This window comes from Gadus macrocephalus, chromosome 15 (genome assembly GCF_031168955.1).
Source record: "Gadus macrocephalus chromosome 15, ASM3116895v1".
Classification (NCBI taxonomy): domain Eukaryota; kingdom Metazoa; phylum Chordata; class Actinopteri; order Gadiformes; family Gadidae; genus Gadus; species Gadus macrocephalus.
This window is the reverse complement of record NC_082396.1, coordinates 20,801,840-20,823,869: the sequence shown is the minus strand read 5'-3', so window position 1 is coordinate 20,823,869 and position 22,030 is coordinate 20,801,840. Positions and strand designations below refer to the sequence as shown.

The 22,030-nt window shown below is 46.9% G+C and overlaps 1 protein-coding gene across 5 annotated transcripts in view; it reads right to left on the bottom strand.

Annotated features, from left to right (window-relative positions):
• Window positions 1-22,030, bottom strand: part of itsn1 (intersectin 1 (SH3 domain protein)) — a 120,688-nt gene that overhangs the window by 17,390 nt on the left and 81,268 nt on the right. For 4 of the 5 annotated variants that reach the window (XM_060072405.1, XM_060072406.1, XM_060072407.1 and 1 more), the window contains 7 exons: window positions 18,144-18,265; window positions 17,658-17,764; window positions 17,389-17,490; window positions 17,101-17,182; window positions 16,220-16,318; window positions 13,304-13,387; window positions 13,083-13,166 (listed from right to left, as the gene is read on the bottom strand). In XM_060072405.1, the coding sequence (XP_059928388.1) occupies window positions 13,083-13,166; window positions 13,304-13,387; window positions 16,220-16,318; window positions 17,101-17,182; window positions 17,389-17,490; window positions 17,658-17,764; window positions 18,144-18,265 (680 nt within the window). Of the gene's footprint in view, window positions 1-12,430; window positions 12,552-13,082; window positions 13,167-13,303; window positions 13,388-16,219; window positions 16,319-17,100; window positions 17,183-17,388; window positions 17,491-17,657; window positions 17,765-18,143; window positions 18,266-22,030 lie in introns of all 5 variants that reach the window. The other variant, XM_060072409.1, reaches the window with a different exon arrangement.

Below are 22,030 nucleotides of genomic sequence, written 5' to 3'. Positions count from 1 at the left end.
TGACCGAAAGGACGAGAACGCGGGTACAAGCGGGCGAGATGAGTTTTCTCAGAAGGGTGGCTGGCGTCTCCCTTAGGGATAGGGTAAGAAGCTCAGCCATCCGTAAGGAACTCGGATTAGAGCCGCTGCTCCTTTATTTAGAAAGGAGTCAGCTGAGGTGGTCCGGGCATCTGGTAAGGATGCCCACTGGGCGCCTCCCTTGGGAGGTGTTTCAGGCACGTCCAGTGGGGAGGAGACCTCGGGGAAGACCCAGGACTAGGTGGAGAGATTATATCTGAACACTGGCCTGGGAACGCCTCGGTATCCCCCCGTCAGAGCTGGTCAATGTGGCCCGGGAAAGGGAAGTGTGGGGCCCCCTGCTTGAGCTGCGGGGCCACCAGAAGCTGCGGGGCCACCAATAGTAGACCAAGTTGTGATTGACCGGTGCCTCCGGGGACTGCCAAACAATGGCAAGAGGTATGTCGCCCAGCAGGGGGCTCCAAATGTAGACACATTAATAGCCTTACTTGAGAACCACAGGGTGATGGGTAGCATGATCCGCTCAGAAAGTGTCAAGCATACTAACTTTAACAGCATAATACATTTTGTCTTACAAGAAGGTTGTCTCATATCTGGCTGTAGGTGAGTTTGGTAACTAAAGCCGCGTTTCCCCTGCAGGGTGCGGTACGGTTCGGTTCGTAAAGGTGCGGTACGGATTGCGTTTCCGCCGCCAAAAGTGGGCGTAACCCGGACTGAGCCATACTCGTTTTGCCCTCGTTTTCAGTACTCCTCCGTTGGGGTACTGAAAACGAGACGAGACGGCTGAAAGGGTACTGGAAAATTCGAGGTACACACCCCCTCCGTTGATTGGTCGACAGAACCGTCACTTCCGGGTGACGTGGGGATTAATACAAACAAACAGTAGCCTCGAGGTATTATTCTTTACAATGAACATGTCGCGTAAACCGCTTGCTTGGGCGAACAAGGAGGTGGAGACGTTCCTCTGCATTCTTGGGGAGGAAGACGTTGTTTACGTAGCTGCCGCGGTGATCGACATCCGGCCTACCACAAAGGGTACTGTCGGCGGTGGAAACGCGACCTCGGAACTGAGCTGGGCTATACCACCCCCTCCCTCCCGGACTGAGGCGAACCGAACCGTACCGCACCCTGCAGTGGAAACGCGGCATAAGATTCCTAGTGTTTAGAATTACGATTGCTTGTTCTAACTTTCCATCTGTTACTGCAGTGGGATTTAGGCCTGTGCTGTTGTGATCAGTTAAGAGGTTGTTCTTGCTAGTTTCTGTCACTTAAGGTGGGAACAAAAGCCTTGATAGCTGGGCGGAGCCAAGTCTGCCTATTTAGCAGAGTCAGGAAGCTGACTAAACTCAGTATAATACATTTTGTTGTCTCATATCTGGCTGTAGGTGTGTTTGGTAACTAAGATTCCTAGTGTTTAGAATTACGATTGCTTGTACTAACTTTCCATCTGTTACTGTTGTGTGATTTAGGCTTGTGTTGTTGTGATCAGTTAAGAGGTCGTTCCGGCTATAGTTTCTGTCACTTAAGGTGGCAACAAAAGCCTTGATAGCTGGGCGGAGCTAAGTCTGCCTGAGCTACCTTGCCCATTTAAGGGCTAGCTAATATTAGCGTCAAGACCCGGGAAACAAAGACTAAGGGAGTCTCTCTGTGGGAGTCCCTCGAGGAAGCCCGGCGAGGCCCCCTGCCCTATTGCAGCTATGTGTCGTACTTCACTCATTGTCAGGATTTCCACCCGTAGACGGCGTTACCATAACTCCTCTGCTCGGCGCAGTAACCCGTCTAATCTGTTTCATCCACCTACCCTTGCTTACACTGACCTTGAGGTGATTGGGGGACTCTGGAACTGCCAATCGGCGGTCAAGAAGGCAGACTCAATTTCAGCCTACGAGTCCCTCATGACCCTTCACTTCCTGGCCCTGACAGAGACTTGGATCACTCCAGAGAACTCTGCTACTCCTGCTGCCCTCTCCACTGTCTCCTCATTCTCGCACACCCCTAGACCATCCGGGCGAGGAGGAGGGACCGGACTCCTCATCTCACCCATGTGTTCCTACCAGGTCCTTCCACTAGAACACTTGGCCAGATCTGCGTTTGAACTCCACGCTGTCATTGTCACCATTCCTATCAAGCTCTCCATTGTGGTGATCGACCGTCCTCCAGGTCCCCTCGGTGACTACTACGACGAGATGGATGCCCTCCTCAGCTGCTTTCCTGAGGATGTCACATCACTCGTTATCCTCTGCGACTTCAACATCCTGCCAGAGAAGTTGCACTCGAACTTTTTCGCCACCTTTGACTTAACACTATCCCCTTCTCCTCCTATACACAGGGCCGGGAACCAGCTTGACCAAATATTCACTAGGTCCTGCGGCACCTCTGCTCTCTCCGTTACCCCGCTCCCCGTGTCTGACCATCACTTTGTTGATTTTTCTCTCCCCTTGAAATCCTCTCCCCCCTCCTCTCTAGTTCCCACATTGACACCACTCGCCGTAAACTCAAATCCCTCTCTCCCTCTACGTTTGCCTCTACTGTTCTGTCTTCACTACCTTCTATAGAACGATTCTCTCAACTATCTACAGATGAATCCTCAGACACTCTGCTATCCTCCCTCTCCTCCTCCTTGGATTCCCTCTGTCCCTTCCACTCCAGACCAGCGCGATCCTCACCCCCCCCCCCCCCTCTTGGCAGTCAGATCGTTTGCAGACTTGTAGAACAAAGTTGCGGGCAGCTGAGAGGAAATGGAAGAGATCAGACTGTCCTAATGATCTATCTCACTATCTTTTCCTTCTTTCTGATTTCACCTCCAGTGTGTCAACAACCAAATCTGCCTTCTACCGTACCAAAATCAACTCCGCCACCTCAAACCCCAGGAAACTGTTTTCCTTGTTCTCGTCCCTCCTCAAACCTCCCTCACCCCCACCTCCTTCCTGCCTCACTGCTGATTACTTTGTTTCCTACTTTACCCCTTCACTCTTTTATCCCTGCCTCCATCCTCCCTCCTCCCATCCCCTCTTTACCCAATTTAGCCCTCTCACCTCTGACGAGGTCAACAGAATAATAACATCTAACAATGCCACCACCTGCCCCCTTGACGCTATCCCCTCCTCTCTCCTCCAGGATGTCTCAAGCGACATCCTGCCATTTCTCACCTCACTTATCAACTCCTCCCTCACTTCAGGCATTGTTCTTGCGTCTTTCAAGACTGCCAGATTAAAGCCTCTCCTCAAAAAAACAACTCTTAATACTACCGACATCCTGAACTACAGACCGGTATCTCTTCTTTCATTCCTCTTTAAAACACTGGAACGTGCCATTGCTTACCAACTGTCCTCCTATCTCTCATCATCTCAACAACCTGCTTGACCCTCACCAGCTCAAGAAGGCACACTCCACTGAGACGGCTCTCCTCGCGGTGACTGAGTCCCTCCGTGCTGCCAGAGCCTCGTCCCTCTCATCGGTTCACATTCTCCTCGACCTGTCCGCAGCATTTGACACGGTGAACCACCAGATCCTCCTTACCACTCTTGCCGAACTTGGCATCGCTGATTCTGCTCTTTCCTGGTTCACATCCTACCTGATGAATCGCACCTATCAAGTGACATGGAATGGCTCCTTGTCCAAACCTTGCACGCTTGAAACTGGTGTCCCTCAAGGCTCTGTACTGGGGCCTCTTCTGTTTTCCCTCAATACCAGATCTCTGGGCTCTGTAATTGCATCATACGGCTTTTCCTATCACTGCTAGGCTGAGGTGACTCAGCTAATTCTCTCTTTCCCCTCATCTGATACAGCCCTGAAGGCAACACGCATATCGGAATGTCTGGCGGACATCAGCACCTGGACAACTGCCCATCACCTGAGGCTTAACCTCAACAAAACCGAGCTCCTCCTAATCCCAGGGAAAGATTGCCCACACATGGACTTACTGGTCACCGTTGAGAACATCACTGTATCTCCTTCTCCAACTGCCAGAAACCTCAGTGTGGTATTGGACAATCAGTTATGCTGCACCGCAAACATCACTGCGGTGGCCCGATCCTGCATATTTGCACTTTACAACATCCGCAGAATCCGGCCCTTCCTCACAAGTGAAGCAGCTCAGCTTCTAGTCCAATCGCTGGTCATCTCCCGCCTCGACTACTGCAACTCAATCCTGGCTGGACTTCCTGCCTCTGCGATTAAACCTTTGCAGCGCATCCAGAATACGGCAGCGCGCCTCGTGTTCAACCTACCGAAGTGCTCCCATATGATCCCCCTCTTCCGGGACCTCCACTGGCTCCCTGTAGTAGCTCGCATCAAATTTAAGACGATGGTACAGGAATACAAGGAAGTCGATGGAACTGCCCCTGCCTACCTCCAAGCATTGCAAAAGCCACACACCCCAGCTCGATAACTCCGCTCAACTACCTCAGCTGGACGTCTGGTACCGCCATCGCTAAGAGCTAGCAAAGGTCGATCAGCAAAGTCACAACTTTTCTCGGTTTTGGGACCTCAGTGGTGGAACGAGCTCCCTGCCGTTCTCAGGACTGCAGAGTCGCTCACTATCTTCCAAAAAAGACTCAAGACTCACCTGTTCAGAGTCCACCTCGACTCTGCATAGCCGACCTCCCCCTTCTGGCCACACTTGTACACAGTATTGTGTTGTATTGTATTGTATTATAGTACTTAACTGTGTAGCAATTGCAGTAGATGCTATCATTGCTGTGTCACGGGGAATTGGTTAGCCTACGATTGTTGTACTTGCACTTGGTTCTATGAACATCCTTTCTGTACCGACAGCGATATATTGCTGCACTTCTTGTGACAAATGTACTTTTGTAAGTTTGTAAGTCGCTTTGGATAAAAGCGTCTGCTAAATGCCCTAAATGTAAATGTAAAGCCAACAGAGAGAGACCAGCGATGACGAGGTGGATAGGCCCCTCCATAGGCAAAGTACAGCAATGGATCCTGGACGTGCAGCTGAGGAGCAGGAGCCCCTGGAAGAGATACAGTCAGATGAGGTATTCTCAGAATTTCCCCAAGTCGAGGCGGATGAAACTCTTAGGCCTGGACGATTCGGCTCAGCCCAGCTGCAGGATCCCAACCTGACCCAAGCCTGGAGGGATGTCCGAGTGATCGAGGGCCAAAACCAAGATGGGGTGACTCAAGTGTCTTTTCCCCATTTTATGGTAAAAAAATAAGCTGCTGTACCGAGTAACACAAATAGACTGAAATCTGTGAACAGTTGTTTGTTGCCAGAGAATAGGTCATTAAAGTGTTGTACCTAGCACACTCCCACTTACTAGGGGCGCATTTAGGGAGAGAGAAGACCTATGACTGTGTTCTCAGCCGCTTCTACTGGCCGGGTGTCAAGAGAGCCGTGGAGGAATACTGTTGACACTGTGGCGAGTGTCAAATCAACCTAAGTTAGCAGTCCCCCATCATTGAAACCCCCTTTAGTAGGATTGGCATGGACATTGTTGGACCCCTCCCGAAGTCTAGCAGACCGCTATATCTTCGTCATACTGGATTATGCCACCCGTTATCCAGAGGCAATTCCCCTACGCTCGGCAACAGGAAGGGCGGCCGCCCGGGAAATGTTCCTGCTCTTCAGTAGAGTGGGATTGCCTGAGGAAATCCTGACAGACCAGGGCTCCTGCTTTCTGACTGGGGGGATGAAAAGACTGTGCCAAAGTCTGACGGTGAGGCAAATTAAAACCTCCATCTACCGCCCTCAGACAGATGGACTCGTAGAAAGGTTCAATCAAACCATAAAGCACATGCTGCGCAAAGTTGTAGATGTGGATGGTAAGAATTGGGACCAGCTGCTACCTCATGTCCTTTTCTCCATACGTGAAGTTCCCCAGGGTTCCACCGGATTTTCACCATTCAAACTGTTGTACGGACGGAGACCCGGGGGCATGCTGGATGTGGCCAAGGAAGCCTGGGAGCAGCAGCAATCTCCCCCTCTATGGGGTACCTAAATCCCCAGTGTCGTGGAGCACGTGGAGCGGATGCACCACCAAATGACCCAGGTGCGGCCCTTGGTTCGTGACACATGCAGCAAGCCCAGGCACGGGCGTACAATCGAGGAGCCGGGGTGAGAGAGTTCGAACCAGGACACAAAGTCATGGTCTTGGTCCCCACGAATGCATGCACATTTTTAGCCAAATGGCAAGGACCTTATGAGGTAATGGGACGAATGGGACCAGTGAATTACCGGATACGACAGGTTGGCCGAAGGAAAGGCAAGCAAATTTATCACATAAACTTACTGAAGCCATGGCATGAACCTCCCCCTGTCCCCTCCAATGTCTTCGGTGCCAAACTGTCTCCCCAGAGCCTACCGCCAGTGAAAATGGGCGATCAGCTGTCATCCAGACAGGTACAGGTCCTCGGAAAACTGCTTGCCAGGAGCAAAGATGTCTTCTCTGAGACCCCAGGGAGGGAACAGTCATCGGCCATGACATTAAAACCGAGCCGGGAAAGACGGTAAGACTTCGACCATATCGAATCCCGGAGGCCAGAGGAGAAGCCATCAGAGAGGAGGTGAGGAAAATGCTTGACCTTGGGGTCGTGGAAGAGTCCCACAGTGCCTGGTCCAGTCCTATAGTCCTTGTTGGGAAGCCCGATGGTAGCATTAGGTTCTGCAATGACTATAGAAAACTGAACGAGATCTCTCTATTCGACACTTATCCTATGCCCTGTGTGGATGAGCTGTTCGAAAGGTTAGGACCGGCCCGGTTCATCTCCACACTAGACTTAATCAAGGGGTATTGGCAGGTGCCACTAACGCCACAAGCAAAGCCGAAGACGACGTTCTAGACACCAGACGGGGCCTTCCAGTACCGGGTCCTCCCATTTGGACTTCATGGGGCCCCGGCAACTTTCCAGAGGCTCATGGACAGGGTGCTACGACCACATCGGGACTATGCAGCAGTTACCTCGATGACATCATTATCCAGTGTTTCCCATACATAGACCATTGTGTGGCGCGGCGCCACAGAATCAACATCGAGCGCCACGAATTGATAGTCTTTTTTTTTTTTTTTTTTTTTATTAAAAAAAAAGTAATTCATTTTTTGTCGATGTCACCCGTCGCTTAGCAACCGGACACGCTGGGGTTGATAAGTTACCGGACTACTGTAACTACTACGGAGTGATAATATCAAAGACGTGAATCAGGCAATAAATCCAATTTCCTTGACAGCGGTAATGTTCGGTGTGCATTAAAGTACAGACGGAGTGGACCAATTGCGAACTACTGCAGCTGCTCCAAGTTAAACCCCAAACTAATCGGAAGTATTTATAGCGGACTACACCACCTATTCTATTCCGCATAGAATTGTATTCCGAACCGATTGAGGCGTATATATATGATACTTTTCTATTCCGATTGAGCTGTTCTTCCACATCTATGCGAATCAGATGTGTCCGCATGTAAACGCGGAGTTACATGCACACTCACTGACGGCTGCGTCGCCGTGCTGCGCCTGCGCTACCGCCACCCCCCCCCCCCCCCCGCGCACCACACATTGGTCCTTGGTCTGTGGGAAACACTCCATAGCACGTCATGGGATATCCACCTCCGGCACCTAGAAGCTGTTATCCAGGCCTTGCGGGAAGCAGGGCTGATAGCCAATTCTGCAAAGTGTTCCCTGGCCCTGGAGGAGGCGAACTATCTTGGGTACACTTTGGGACGAGGAAATGTGAAACCCCAAGAGAAGAAAGTGGATGCCATAACAACCTGGCCCCAACCCCAGGTGAAACGTCAGGTGAGGACCTTCCTAGAGTAAATGGGATATTATCGTCAGTTCATTCCGAACTTTGCCTCCATAGCTGCCCCCCTGCATGAGCTGACAAGCAAAAGTGCACCCATCAGGGTGTCGTGGACGGACCAGACCGAGCGGGCCTTCAATCGTCTGAAGACGGCCCTGTGCAGCGAGACAATGCTGCACGCACCTGACTTCAGCAGGAGGTTTGTGCTACAGACGAACGCATCAGAGGTAGGACTTGGGGCAGTCCTGTCCCAAATACACGATGGCATGGAATACCCGGTAACCTGTCAGCCGCAAACTACTGCCACATGAGAAAAACTATGCAACCATAGAAAAGGAATGCTTGGCAGATAAATGGGCCATGGAAAAATTAAGTTATTACTTGCTAGGCCTTGAGTTTGCAATAGTAACTGACCATGCTCCATTGAAGTGGATGGCCCAGAACCAAGATAAGAATGCCAGAATAACCTGTTGGTTTTTACACCTGCAGGACGTCAAGTTTACAGTGGAACACAGGGCAGGAAAGCTTCATGGGAACGCTGATGTCGAGAAGGGATGATTGCTGTTGGTCTGTCGCTCCCCACCGTGGTCCAGAGCTGAGGGCGGGGGTATGTGGTCCAGCCACTGAGCAGTGCCCCACATGGCCACGTGGTGGCCACAAAGGCAGGCAAAGGCAGCCAAGGGGTGTGGTGTTGGATGGGAGGTACTTCTCTAAAAGCTGTGTCATAGAGACCCCGCCCCACTCAGGTGTCTCAGCTTACCGCTCATAGGTGTGCTGAGTTAGCCCTGCAATCAGGAGGCCTTTTAACTCCACCAGAACAAGCTGAAGACAGACTGGCTGGAGGAGCGTGTGGAGACCAGAGACACGTTAGGCCAGTCTCATGGTAAGAGGCCTGTGGCCAACCCTCTTGATCAATCCAAACCGCATTAATGAAATAACGTCCAAGTGGACCGAAGCACTGTTTTGTCGTTGTGTGAATTGTGTCATGCAGAAACCCGAGAGAAGGCCTTCAGCTGAAGAGGAACCCCAAAGACTCTGACGTGTGTCCCGATAGGACTCACTATGTTGATGCACCTAGCCATCCCAGAATCACTCCAGAATCATGCTGTGACCCCATGCTGTCAACAAGGTCACCATATATATTTTACGATAAAGTGAATTGCTTGCTTTATAATTTCTTGTGTGCTTAAATATATCTTAAGATAAGGTAAATTGATTACCTTATAACTTCTTGTGTGCTTACATATATCCTAAGATAAGGTAAATTGGTTACCTTATAACTTCTATAACTTCTTGTGTACCTCATATCTTTGAGAAAGTGTTTACTTTAGATATTCTTATTTGTTAAAATTGTGTGCCTTAAAATGTCTTACCATAGAGCCAACTGGTTACATTATATACCCTTTTTATGTAGTAAATTGAATGCTTAAACATATCTCCTTGTGAAGAAACATTGGAAGAATACAAAGAACATGTGTCCCTTTAGACCCCATGATGTATGAACACTCGGCGCATGATCAGGGTATCTGCAGGTTTCAGCAAGTCAAATTTAAGACTTTTTAAGACCTTTTTAATACCACCTTGAATGAAATTTAAGACCTTAAACCCGCGATGGTGGGGGGGATCCCGCTGTATTACAACCCAAGCATAGCATGGTCACTCAATGAGACTCATTCAAGTTTACTTTCTGTCTGTTTATTGAACATAAAGTGATACTCCAGGGCTCCAGACTAACTCTTTCCTTGGGTGCACTGGTGCGCCTAAATTTTTAATTTGGGTGCCCCAGCACGTATTTATAGTGCACCCAAGTTGTAAGTTGTTGAGAGGGGGGTGACAGCGTCTGGGCCCCCGGGCAGCTGCACCGGTTGCACCGTCGATATTTACGCCACTGATTAATAATATTTTCACCATTAAATAAATGCCTTCTGTAAGACCTGGGGGGTAGGCTATACCACGAACCTCGTTGAACATACCCAGGCTTTCTTGGGAAAACCTGGCTCGACAGAGCCGCAACTCGCAATCACAGTTAAATGGTACCACGACGCTCACTTTAGATTCAATTAGTTGAACCAGGTTTTCCGCTTTAGGTTCAATGCGCGTTCACATAAAATGGGCGTTTCTCGGGTCATTTGACTCACCCTTATGCAAAATAAATCGCGCAAGAGCGGTGTATTTCATCCAAAGCGAGCAATGTATTATTATGAACTCCTACGAGGAATTCAAAGTTCAAATCACAGCCAAGGGGAACACGGTTGCCCATAATATGGCTAGGGTGGCGTGCTGGCAAAATAGCCGACCGTGTTAATTAGTAAGTAAAAAGATTCTGCATATTGTCTAAAAAATATTATGTATCATCATCCCTTTTACCCCCATATATGTGGGGCCCCATGAATTGCGAGCCCAAGTACCGGGAATGCACTCGATCTCCGACCCAATATCGGACGTGCACGTCAAGTTGCTTGCTTTTAGTGGCGTGGTTCAACGTCTCAAATATCAAAACAAAATCAGCCTTGTTGACGCTGCAGATTCGCTCGTTTCGGATGAAAGGCACTGGTCCGAAGCGAGTTATATACGCCGTTTTGTCCCTTCCAGCAGTAAAGGTGCTCACGATTTGAGAGTCAGGGAACATCAAACCGAAGAGATCTCCTATCCCCTCATTCGAGTTTTAGGACTGGTGCTTGACCACTGTGTTTAGAATCCACAACACCTCCGCTTTCAGTGTTGGTGTCGCACCAAATGCTGCCCTCAGGTCAGTGCTAGCAGCGCGGACCGTCTGCGGCGGTAGCGCCAGGGCAGAGATGCAAAACGTAGAAATGGCTGGGGTCTGTGTGTGGCTCCTGGCAGAGGTTTTATGTTTTTGGCTCTGCATATGGCTGACGACAGCCTTAATCCCCATGGTGCCGAGCTTGAATGTAGGCTACTTTTGCACGGAATGCATCTGGCCTGTTCTGGGTTGGCAACGGACGCTAGCCAACCTCGGAGATGGACGTCTTCCAGCCAACTGACGTTGAACTTGCATTTACCCATTGTTGCAGACTAGCTAGCAAGCGCGCAGACATCCGTTTATATATGCAGCTAGCAAGAAAGTAGCCCCTCGTACATCTCCTTCCCGAAAAGTCCCGCGAGAAAAATAAAAAAATAAATAACCCTGCCCCGACAAATTTAAGACCTCCGAGTTATAAATTTAAGACCAGCATATGACATTTTTGATGAATTTAAGACTTTTTAAGGCCTTAAATTTAGAAAAATGAATTTAAGACTTTTTAAGACTTTTAAGACCTCCGCGGACACCCTGATGATAGCATGTACACAACTTAAAGCTCCTTGTGTTGCCCCTCGGGCAAAATAAGGGAGACTCTGGAACGTTTATTAAAAGATCTTTTGTTATCAGGAGAGTAAAACAGGGAAATCTGCAGAGAAAGCTCACTCTGTCTTTTTGGTTCTTCTGCTCTTGGTGGTGTCGTGTGCTCTGCTCTGCCCTGCTCTTCTTCCAAAAAACTGTGGCCTTCATAGCAATAGATTTTCATCTTAGGGACTCTGACACCGTAGCGCTCGGTTCAGACTCTATTTTCTTTTTAGTTTAGTTTTAGAAACCCAAACCTCAAGGGCCTCTTGGGAGAACGTTTGGTACTTAGACTTAGAGATCCAACCTCAAGGGCCTCTTGGGAGCGAGTTGGTACTTAGAGATCTAACCTCAAGGGCCTCTTGGGAGAACGTTGGTACTTTTGATAGGAATCCTCTTCAGCACTAGCTTAGTCTCAAGCGTGATTAACTCAACAAAGGCAACTCTCGGGGTCGTGCGGTGTACTGGGGCACGAGAGTTGCGTCAACGTTAAAACCTGGGCTCCACTTGGGAAACGTTGTTAAAAAACCTTAGTTTTAGAAACCCAAACCTCGGGCCCCACCCGGGAGAACGTTTGGTACCTAGACTTAGAAATCCAACTACAGGCTCGTTGGTATTTTTAATAGGCCACTTTTCATCTATATTCTTCTTCTTTTACTGTCTTTTCTTTTCAAAATCTATACTCAGTTGTAAAAGTTATTGTGTTTATTGGACCTAAGAATAAATCTACCTGACTACATTTGTAGTAGGTAAACTCAATCGTTCGAGTCCTTTTCCCTGTCGACTCCTCGACACAGGCAAAGCCGAACGACGCGCTCTCCCAGCTGATCCCCTCACGGTGAGTGGCGCATTGTACAGGCAATGGTTGATTGTGACTGACGTGTATGGGGGGTGACAAGGCAAAAAGATACATCATCATTTCGTATTAACCACTATTATTATTTCGAGAGACTTTGGTCCCGCTAAACGGACGGGTCTGAATTTGTATTAAAGTAAACTGTTGTGAAGGGACTTAACAGAGTGACCTGGGTCGGACCGGATTACGACTGAGCCGAGCCGGACCGAGCGCCTCCGTGAAACCGACGATTCACGGAAACAAGCGGGCTCGACCTAGGTTGGTCCCGGGGAGCGTACGTGCGACACCCAGACTCACACACACAAAACACACCCCTGCGGAGCAGTGTGTGTGTGTCGTACGCGACCGTTCCCAATAAATCACCGCGAGTGCGGTGCCAACGCTCGACAACTCCAAGAGGAAACCCAAGCCGAGCTCGGGCGAAGAGGTCAGTGGCAGGGACCACAGACCCCACTAACCTTGGCCAATCTCTCGCTCTCTCTCTCTTTGGCCCCACCCCAGGAAGAGGCACTCTGACGACAGCCGCCGACCCGGTGAAGATTTGAGTTGCCTTTTGCCCCCTCCCTTTTTCCCCGGCACCTTTTTATAAATAAATGACATGAGTTGATTTAATCGCAAACCCCGCTTCTGCCTGTTTCAGTTCTAATTGGTGATCCCACTGTTGTACCTCACAGACCAGGCGCCCGCAATACCAACAAATAAATCAAATGCGCTGACAAAAAAAGCAAAAAGAGGTGCAAAGTGAGTGACCTGGCTCAAACTAGGTGTGGGTTAGGAGGCCTGAAGGGAGGGGCTAGATGTTTTAGGGTGGACAGAAGTACAGAAACCACTTTAGCTTCCTCTGCTTGGTCACTCCTACTGCCTACTCTAGCTTTAGGAGTCAAAAACAGCTACATAAATAAATGATAAGAAAATTTGCAATATATTTTTTTTTAAATCAGCTACAAGGCAAGTTAAACTTAATCAATAAGATGCAGTAAACGGCACAGAGAGCTGAAAACTAAATGTGCTGTGGTTGAGCAACTCGATGATGAGTGGCTCAATCACAAAATCATTAGCTAGTTCCTACTTCTGACTCTACATTGGCATGCAGCCGTGTGTGTTTGTTACCTCAGAAAGGCCCTCACACTGGACATGAGCCTGAATCCATTCCAGTCGGTCAGAGTTTTCCTTCTCTCGTACTCCTTCATTCACCTTAAAAGCACACACACAGGAGCTGGTATATAAACACAGCTTACTTACAACTGTTAAGAGAGTGTGTGTGTGTGTGTGTGTGTGTGTGCGTGCGTGTGTGTGTGTGTGTGTGTGTGTGTGTGTGTGTGCATGCACACCTGTGAGCAGAGCTCCTCTGCTTTCTCCAGAGCAGCCTTCAGGTGGCTGTGGTCAGGATGAGGTTCTGGCGTGTTCTCTAAGATCTGCATGACACCAAGAGTAACACATAGAGGAAAGGACACCAGATTAAAACACAACCAATACATATTCCGACCATGGTTAAGTTGTGTGACCATGTGTAAAGACCTTCTTTTGCAACCTGATTAACCTTAAAGGTCCCATGACATGAAAATCTCACTTTATGAGGTTTTCTAACATAAATATGAGTTCCCCTAGCCTGCCTATGGTCCCCCAGTGGCTAAAACTTGCGTTTGGTGTAAAACGAGCACTAGCTGTTCTGCTCGCCTTTGAAAAAACGGAGGCTCAAGCGCGCTGACAGGGATTAAAGTGAAAAAAAATCTTCTGACTGAAATTTTATTCGCGCTACAGCCAAGTCACGTGCAGTGTGTGAAACATGTTCCAGGTTAGGTTACTTGACACCTGCATATCACACAAAAACACGCACCTGGTTGTTGAATTTTTTTGCACCATGAACCGTAAGGCTTGTCATCGTTCCCCGTTTCCGTCAGCCATGCCCATCTCCATTTATTTTTTTGTGTTTTATCAATATCCGATACATCAGAGCCGTCAATCATTATAAGGGAGTTCATACAACACTAACACAACAAAGAGACGTAAGATGTGGCGCGAAAATGGTGTGTATATATATACATTTGTATATAATATATTTAATATATATTTAATATATAATCGGGATGTACATTAAAATGCTTGTGTTTTCAGTCAATTTTAACGGTAGACCTTTTAAATACTCACTATATAATTTGACAATTTTACCGGCGTTGACGTATGTCCATGTTCGAAACTGCATACTACCGTACTGCCGACTACATACTGCGCAGTATGTACTGTATACTGCATACTGAATGTGGGATTCAGTATGCAGTATACAGCAGACCGACTGCACCGCAGTATACAGTATGCAAGTTTCCCAGAATGCATTTCGCGGCAGCGGTAGCGGTAAAGCTGCTAAAAGCTGTTTTAATTCTCGCTTCAGTGCTGTTAATACATCACTTTCTTAAGTTTTAATATTTTTTTATGCGAGAATGTACCTATTTAGATCCTTAATATGCGATTAGTTTATCCAAATGACGCCTGTTTGTAAATTTGTCCCGACGTTATCGGAGATGTGAAAAAAAACTCCTCGGATCTACATTGATCTCACAAGTGGCCTCTGTGAACTCCAAATGACGGAAATCCGTCGTAGCGACGGAGAACTTTAATCCATGCTCGCTGATTTGGAATGTCTCAAGGTATGTCGTCACAAAGCATCTAAGCTCCTCCCCTTACTCTGCCTGGCCCGCCGAGAGACATTGGCCCGCCAATGAGACACGACCGTGCGAGCGCCACATGTGTGTGTGTGAACACACACACTGTAACGCAAGTGTTTCTTGTCGGTTCTTTTATGTCCCTTGTATTTCCACAACGAGACTGTAGTGGGGGTTATCTGAGCCATGGTTGAGAAGGAATTGGGGGAAAGGAACTTTGGCTTTGACTCGCTGAAGTACATGAACTGCGACATGCCGCCGGTTGCCGCGAGGCACCATCGCCGCGAAGCACCACCGCCCGGCAGCGGGCAGCCGGCAGCAGGCAGCGCGCGGTTCAGTCTACTTCAGATTGATGTGAAAGTGGAAGAACCAGAGACATCGCAGAACCCGACAAAGTCGTTTGTGATTCATAATATCGTCTGGAGGCGCACACAGATTTTGGCCGTGATAATATGTATTATATGATATAGATATCTATGTATTATATGATATTATTTAGATACAGAGCTCCAGGACTGTAACGCAAGTGTTGTACACTTCCTTGTTATTTGGATAACCGTTCTGCTTTTGGTGTTATGGCGCATAACACGTCGGACTCTCTTCTCTGGTATTTCTACAACGAGACTCGTAGTGGGGGTTATTCCAGCCAAGGTTGAGAATGAATTGGGGGGAAGGAACTTTGGCTTTGACTCCCTCAAGAACATGAACCACGACATGGAGGAGAAAGGGATTATGGCGGCGAATGTCTCCGGCTTGAGCCCCGCTTCCCGCTGCCGAGGGACCACCGCCGGAGGCGGAGGTGCCTAAGCGCTGCCCGGCAACAATCCCTTTCTCCTCCTTGTCGCGGTTCAGTCTACTTCACATTGATGTGGACGTGGAAGAACCAGGAACGTCGGAGAACCCAACGCGGTCGTTTGAGATTCATAATATCGGCTCACACAGCTTTTGGCCGTGATAATATATATTATATGATATAGATATCTATGTAGGCTATATGCTAATATTTAGATATAGAGCTCCAGGACTCCCGTGTGTTCTAGAATATTTACAGAACACGGCTAAAGGCTGTGTGTGCCTCGCCATTGCGATACATCCACTGTAAACAGAGCGCATGGTACCGTAGCTGCAAGCTACTCAGGGCCACATCCCCACCCTCCTCCTTGACCCGCCTCGCTCCTCCTCATTTGCATTATAGCTACAGACACCAAAACAGCGCATTTGGGGGAAGCTCAATGTGCGACTGGCTCGGAGTGGCTGTAAGTCTGCACCATGGCTGAATTTCGGGAACGTCTTTGAATACTGTGTTAGTTGCCCACTAATACCTATATTAAAGAATACATAAAATAGTATGTCATGGGACCTTTAACCCTGACTCAGTAAGCTCAAATATCAAATCAAATGATTCCAGGGTACCTGATCATGTGATCTACAGTACCCTAGTTATCAGGCTCCATCTAAAGGGAATTTACTTATCACTACTTATCAGTCTCCACCTAAGGGGACTTGAGTTATCACTAGTTCTCATTCTCCATCTAAGGGGACATTACTGTGTCCTGATGCGTTGCTCATCCTTTGTGTAATCCTTACATTCTTGATGATGAGTGGATAGCGGGTGACTCTCTGCATGGGTTTGAGGAGGAAGCTGGACAGAGGCATTCCTTTACAGCGTGGGTCCATGGCTAACCGCTGCTCATGACAGAGAGACAACAAGAGAGAGAGAGAGAGAGAGAGAGAGAGACATTATATACGAGCACAGTTGACCTCAACCTGCTCCTTGGTTACACAACTTCATTCAATTGTCCTGGTTTCATTTGTTGGTTTCTCTAATCTAAACATCTAGATTCATGTCATAATCAGTTAAGAGTTTAAAGGGGTGATATCATGCTTTCTCAACTTTCCCCTTTGCTTTAGACAGTTATATGAAATATGTATACATAGTTTAAGTCTGCTAACTAGAAAAATCTAAGTACGAGCCAGGGGGAGTAATCGTGCCCACCGAGAACAACCCTCAATAGGTGCGTGAAACAGCTTGTTTGCGCACAAACTTTACTTCTGTAATATTGTGACGTGGGCGGTGCTGAAGTGCAGAACTAGCGCTTCTCAGCTACCTGCAATGTTTACAACTTCTGGGGGATGTGAACTTGCTGACACACGCGCAAAGCGTTCGACCAATCACAACAGCCGACAAGGGCCTTAAAGCGACATGATACAAAACAGAATGTTTTTGATGATCAGTGTGAGAAAAATGAGGGGTATTTTTTAAGATAAAGGCATGTAACGCTATTCTAGTAGAACCCCCAAATGCAATTATTAACCCTAAAAAGCATGATATGAGATCTTTAAATCTACATTACCTGGATTATATGAATTTTTGGGCACTAGCTGTTTTACTTAATGAGTGTAATAATTATTAGATTCGATACTTGGACTAATGGTTGTGGAAGTGTTTTCATGTGTTCTGTACAGACCTTAAGGAAGTCTTTGACTTCTGGGTTGTCATCAGTTTTCTGCTGTATCAGCGTAGCTCCGTTAAGTTGACACGAACAAAACCTTCATAAAAACACAGATTTATAGCTCCTAATATGTTATATTTATACCCAGCATAGACAATTCACTTGAGTAAAACATTCTTAAAAAGTCTGTCTTCTCTTGAGTTATGAAGCACTAAAATCTAAAAATGTCATTTTTTATAATGATTAGGAAATCTGTTCTTTCCCCCATGAGGGAACATGCTAATACAAATGACTGAACAGAACCTGATGTATGGCTGCATGTGAGGCAGCTGATTGGTCAGGATGTCACCAATCATCTTCACCGGCATTCGGTCACCTGACATCTTCTTCCTAACTCTCAGAGCTCTTTTTTTTGGGGGGAGGATACAAAGAAGCTTGATTGGACAGTAGAATAGAGTTTATGTGTTCTATGTAATGAGTGTTTTATCTCTACCTCTACTTAGATGATCATGTCTGTCTGTATGTCTGCATCTGTGTGTGTGTGTGTGTGTGTGTGTGTGTATGTGTTTTACTTCAGCAGCTTGATGTTGCACATAATGAGTTCCTTCCAATTGACAAAGATCATGGCCACCTCCTTTTCCGTCAGCAGCTCACACTCTAACAGAGGCTTCTGGAAGATCTACGCGCACACACACACACACACACACACACACACACACACACACACACACACACACACACACACACACACACACACACACACACACACACACACACACACACACACACACACACACACACACACGTCTTTTAGGTAACGCTCTTCTCGGGGCAGGGGAGCTGGACATGTCTTCTATATCAACAAACTACTTTTACTTTTCTTAAGTACCCACACAAATAAACAAATCAAGTGAAACTAATCAATGACATTATGATAATTTACTGTGTTGAGGTCAGAGCCTTACACATGTTCCCTCTTAAATCTCAGACCTGCTTCCCAGATGTGGGGGAAGCATGGAAGGGTGGAGTTGGTGGTGAAATTAACCAGGAGCGTGTACCTCTGTGACGAGCTGCAGATCGTTGACGTAGTTCTCCTCTGTGACAATGAGTTCATGCGTGTAGCCCTGCCGCTTCCTCTCCATGGGGCTCAGCATGTCCAGCAGGTGGAGGTCAGCGCACCCTGGATATAGAGCCACACAATAGGCCAGCACTGCTGTCAATCAAAGGGCTTTATAACACCCCAAACCTCTCCAAGTTCACAATGAAATGAGTTGACCCCCAGGACCAAGTACTTTAACACACAGCTACATACCTGGAGGCAGAACACACAGGAACAACACAGCCATGCAGCCAGGCCTGTGGGAGTAACCCATGCGGTCGATGGGATAGAAGTGTCTAGCTGATCAATCCTCAGTGTTGTGTGTTTATAGCTGGTCTATGTGGGTGTCAAGGAGTCTCTATCCTAGACATTGTGCTCCAAACATTGCTCTGCATCTTTGTTTGAGAAAGGAGGCCATAATCAGGTTAGGCTGACTCTACTATAGATTCACCCATCAAGAAACTAACTAATCATAGTTTATGTATTTCCACACATGTTTCCCTTTACTTCCTCGATAGATGGACAGATAGACTATAAACACAAACACACACACACAAGTGGTGGGTTGCATGCGAGAGTAATTAGGCCAGTGGACTTCATTATGTCTGAGTGTTTAATGTATCAGGACCAATCAGATTCTCTGCGCCACTCAAATTTCCACCAATAAAACCTTGACATCTTAACTATCAAAGCTAGCCATCATGAGTTTACTGTGTACATTCCTCTCATTCATCCAGTTCATTACTATTGTATTTGCACTAATTATATATATTTCCTCCTCTTTCCTTCCATACTTACGTATTTTTTATTAGCGTGACAACCAATATGGATATGAAGCATCAACCTTAATTCAATAGCTAGACTATAGATTACAGAGCACTTTCAAGAGGAACTGGAGTAATGTTAGATCTTTTCGATTCTTTTGATGGGAGTTTTTGCTCAATAGCATGGCAATTGCCTTCTCTCTTATCGTGGCACCTTGACACCAATCAGTTTCCCCAAAATGAATTATGACGATCAATGCATACAAAGAAAAGACAGTAAGCTGCCAGGGAGACCAACAGGTCTCTCCTGGTAGACTCTGTAACAGGGTGCTGTGCAGTATTGCTTTTCTCCGCACCGTTCTCTGGTCAAACCAACAGTAGCATTCTGCTGGTCTAGAGATTTTGTTTGAAAACCAAATCCTTGTCCGGTTCATTCAATCAGGGAACATTTGGAGAAACAACAGATGGACAGATACCGTGTGGCATACAATTCAGAGCAACAAAACAATCATTAACACAGGCGATCACACAGTGATCGCTACCATCTCAAGAAGCATACAGCTTACAAGACTTGCTGGCAATGCAATAACCAGAGTTGGTGCTACCCCACAGTTTGATTTTAGACTTTGGTTATACTTTAAATTAGTTACAGAACCTCTGCTTTTGACTAATAATCCAATCAGACCTTTATCTTCAAGCACTAATACACAGTAGCCCTGTGATACAAGCAGGTTATTCATAATTATATTCTATTGCTAGTCTTATACAAAGCTGCATATTCATGATAGTAATTCATTAATATTATTTTTATGATGGCTAACAATTATATCACAATACTGCAATTTAATAAAATCAAAGAAAAAATAAACAGCACAATAAACAAATGGTATATACGACAACACTATAATACTTGGGTGGTTGAGGGACACACAGACCTGTTGGGAGAGGACCACCCCGGCATTGTGTGTTATCATGGAAACAATGGCCAGATATGGCTTAAGGATGGACTTTGTTGTCTGTCACATTCATATGAACGTCGGCCTGTGTGCGTGTGCATTTTTGTAACTGAATGGGTGGGTCGTAAGTACGTGCATGTAAAACAACAATATCAACTGGTCCCATCAGTGTGGTCAGAAAGGTCTTGCTCTGGAAAATAGACTGCATTCTGCTAGGTCATTTGAGGAAACGTTGGGCATTACAAGCTGTCCGCAACAGTGCTGTAGAAGTAGACTACCTCACATTGGCAAATTAACCCTTAATACTTAATTTTTATGGAAGGACCATAAATAGCACCTTTGAAAATCAATTATAAAGTAAAAGTAACAGACAGTGAGTTGGCCTTAAGTCAGTCCAGCCACACAACGGATCTGTTCGTTTGACCTCGATGCAGTCCTGTGTGTCTGTGTGATTCCAGATAAACTTCCCAGTAGGGTTGGAGCGATTTCCAAAAGCCAAGCGTTGGTGGTGCTTTGGCATCAACGTAAAGGTTTTTCCACCTTTTCATGTACAAGAAAACATAATATGCCAAGGTACTTTCTTAAACACTTGGCAAAACGTATTTTTTAACATTGATATGATTGAAGGCAGATATCAAATATACATAAGATATTAAAATGTCTGGTTGTGCAAATTTCTGCAATTAAAAAACATCATACAAGTTAATACACAAAAGGGGGATTAAACACAACCGTTACATGAATGACACCGTGTTATATCGTACAATAAAGGAAAGCAACCATTTCTCCCAATGCTAAAACTCAACACTGAATGCATTTCAACACAAGACAAGGTCTTTTGACAAATCGTTCCAACCCTGCCTGCGTGTTACATCCCCATCCTGTCCTGACCCCAGCCCTGAACAGTGTGGCCAGCATTCACTGACGGTGCAACCACATGACAATGAATATGAGACACGAAAACAACAACCCACACAACATAAAACACAGAGTGAATATTCAACTACAACTTGATCACAATTCAGGGAGGTTTGGAAGATAAGTGTTGATTCACTTTAAAAAGCCATTTACATTCTGTACCTTAACTCTTGGTTGTGTGACCCGTGTGCATGTATATGTGTTTGGGTTTTAGAGCCGGTATGCTAAGCAGTTATAGCTTGTCTGATGTCTCCTATTTCTGTGCACCCATCTCCTCTCGGCTAGCACCGGCTAACTGTTGTCGGAAGCAGACTGAGCACAGCATCTCGGCCTGGGAGGGGGCCGTGTCTCAAGGTGAAGTCCTCCTCCCCTTCCTTCTGTGTCAGCTCTTGGCCTCCTCTCCTCCATCCTCAAAAGCAGGGGGGAGAGGAGAGAGGGGGCGTACACCACAGTACAACTACCAGCAGGGAGGAGAGGAGGAGTCCAAGGGAGCTAGAGAGGAGGAGGGGGGGATACACTTTGACATTGAGATGCGTCCTCTCGCAGATAGTGGGTCTTTCTGTGATGCTGTGGGAGGGGTGGAGTTAGTAAGGGTTTGTTCGGTGAGTGGGAGGGGGGGGACGCACTAAATGATACAGTTGAAACAATGAGAGCAGGGGTTAGAGAGAGGGCGGGTCATAAGATAGTGATTCTTTATGCAGGGATCACTCTGAAAGCCATAAAATGACCCACTATCCACGTTACCACGCTGGGATAGGGATGGCTCTACGTAGGAGCGTGTGTATTTAGATGTACGTTGGGCTGTGCATGAATGTGTGTGTTTTTTGGTGAATACAGTGGTCCAGTCGAACAACCAATATTTATCCATTTGCAAAGAAAGGGCTCAATAATAATGCTTCCTTTGAAACAAAACCTCCCCCTTCCTGTTCTATTCTCTCATCTTAAACCTGGAGGAGGATCAGCTGAGCTGAACAGTGAGGGGGTCAGGTGAGGAGAGAAGAACAAAGTCTGGAACAGACAGACAGAGACAGAGAGAAAGAGAGACAGAGAGACAGAGAGACAGAAAGAGAGATGCAGCAGGCCCCTCCGGTTGAACACTGCTGTCCACTGTTTTTGGCCTTTTAACATTACAGTCTGTCTGTCTGTCTTAATGTCTGTCTGTCTGACTTCTATTGGTGGAGAGTCGCCATTTCCTGGTCATGTGACCT